This window comes from Lucilia cuprina, unplaced genomic scaffold, assembly GCF_022045245.1.
Source record: "Lucilia cuprina isolate Lc7/37 unplaced genomic scaffold, ASM2204524v1 Scaffold_5287, whole genome shotgun sequence".
Classification (NCBI taxonomy): domain Eukaryota; kingdom Metazoa; phylum Arthropoda; class Insecta; order Diptera; family Calliphoridae; genus Lucilia; species Lucilia cuprina.
In genome coordinates this window covers 1-1,263 of record NW_025810228.1, presented here as the reverse complement: position 1 = coordinate 1,263, position 1,263 = coordinate 1, and the positions used below count along the sequence as shown (strand labels likewise).

At 35.8% G+C, this 1,263-nt stretch overlaps 1 protein-coding gene across 1 annotated transcript; it reads left to right on the top strand.

Moving 5' to 3' along the window:
* Nucleotides 1-266: 266 nt before the first annotated feature.
* Nucleotides 267-882, top strand: LOC111681324 (cuticle protein LPCP-23-like; the record flags this gene model as incomplete). The annotated part of the gene is made up of 1 exon (XM_046956045.1): nucleotides 267-882. A coding segment is annotated over one exon (483 nt), but the record flags the coding sequence as incomplete, so codon positions are not given.
* Between the last annotated feature and the right edge of the window lie 381 nt (nucleotides 883-1,263).

Sequence of the window (1,263 nt, the reverse complement as noted above, 5' to 3'; positions counted from 1 at the left end):
AGTTCTAGTTCAGTTCTAGTTCAGTTCTAGTTCAGTTCTAGTTCAGTTCTAGTTCAGTTCTAGTTCAGTTCTAGTTCAGTTCTAGTTCAGTTCTAGTTCAGTTCCAAATAAATAAAAATTATTTTGCGAATCAATTTTAATATTTTTTTTTTTTGAAACTCTATAATGTAATTGTTTATAAAATAATAAAATAAAAATTCACGGCTTTTTTTTTTGTAAATTTTACCGATTTTAATCAAAATTTCCTTTCCTCCTTCTCTTTCTAGGTGGTATTGTTTGCTCTCCTCGCCGTAGCTGCTGCTCGTCCCAGTCTCGTCGAATCACCCGTTGTCTACTCAGCTCCTGCTGATACTGTTACCGTACAAGAAACCGGTTATGCTCATGTCGGTAATGTAGTGAAAAGTGTTCCGTCTGCCATCTCTCATCACAGCAATGCTGTTGTTCACAGCACTGCCCACACAGTTGAAGATGTTGTGGCCCCTGCCGTTAAAACTACTGAATATACAACAAAAACTTTGGCTACACCCGTAGTAGAAAGTTATGCTGTTGCCCCTACTGTTGTGAAAACTGTTGAAAGTGCTCCCCTAGTACATAGTACCGTAGCTGCTACTCCCCTAGTGCAGTCTGTAGCTACTCCTGTTGTTCACACTTATGCTGCTGCCGCTCCTGTTTTACACTCTTATGCTGCCCCTGTAACAACTTATGCTGCTTCTTCACCTTTGACCTACACCGCTACCGGTGTCTGGTAAGTTGGATTGACGTAGTTGATAAAATACAATGGATATGATTTAGTTTTTATAATGACTGTTGGAGTTTAGTTGGATGGAAAAAATTGTTATATATAAAAAATAAATTCAATTGAAAATATTTATTGAATGAAAAGAATCCGTTTGTGTTTTTTTTAAAAGGTATACTCTCTATAGATTTGTCTATAGTCATTTCCATAATCTAGTAAAAGTCCAGCCTACAGTCTAGTCTATAGTCTAGTATAGAGTCTAGTCTATAGTCTAGTCTCTAGTCAAATTAACGGCATAGTCTGTAATCTAGTCTATAGTCTAGTCTATAGTCAAGTCAATAGACTAGTCTATAGTCTAGTCTATAGTCTAGTCTATAGTCTATTCTATTGTCTAGTCTATAGTTTAGTCTATAGTGTATTCTATAGTGTATTCTATAGTCTAGTCTATAGTCTAGTATATAGTCTAGTCTATAGTCTAGTCTATAGTCTAGTCTATAGTCTAGTCTATAGTCTAGTCTATAGTCTAG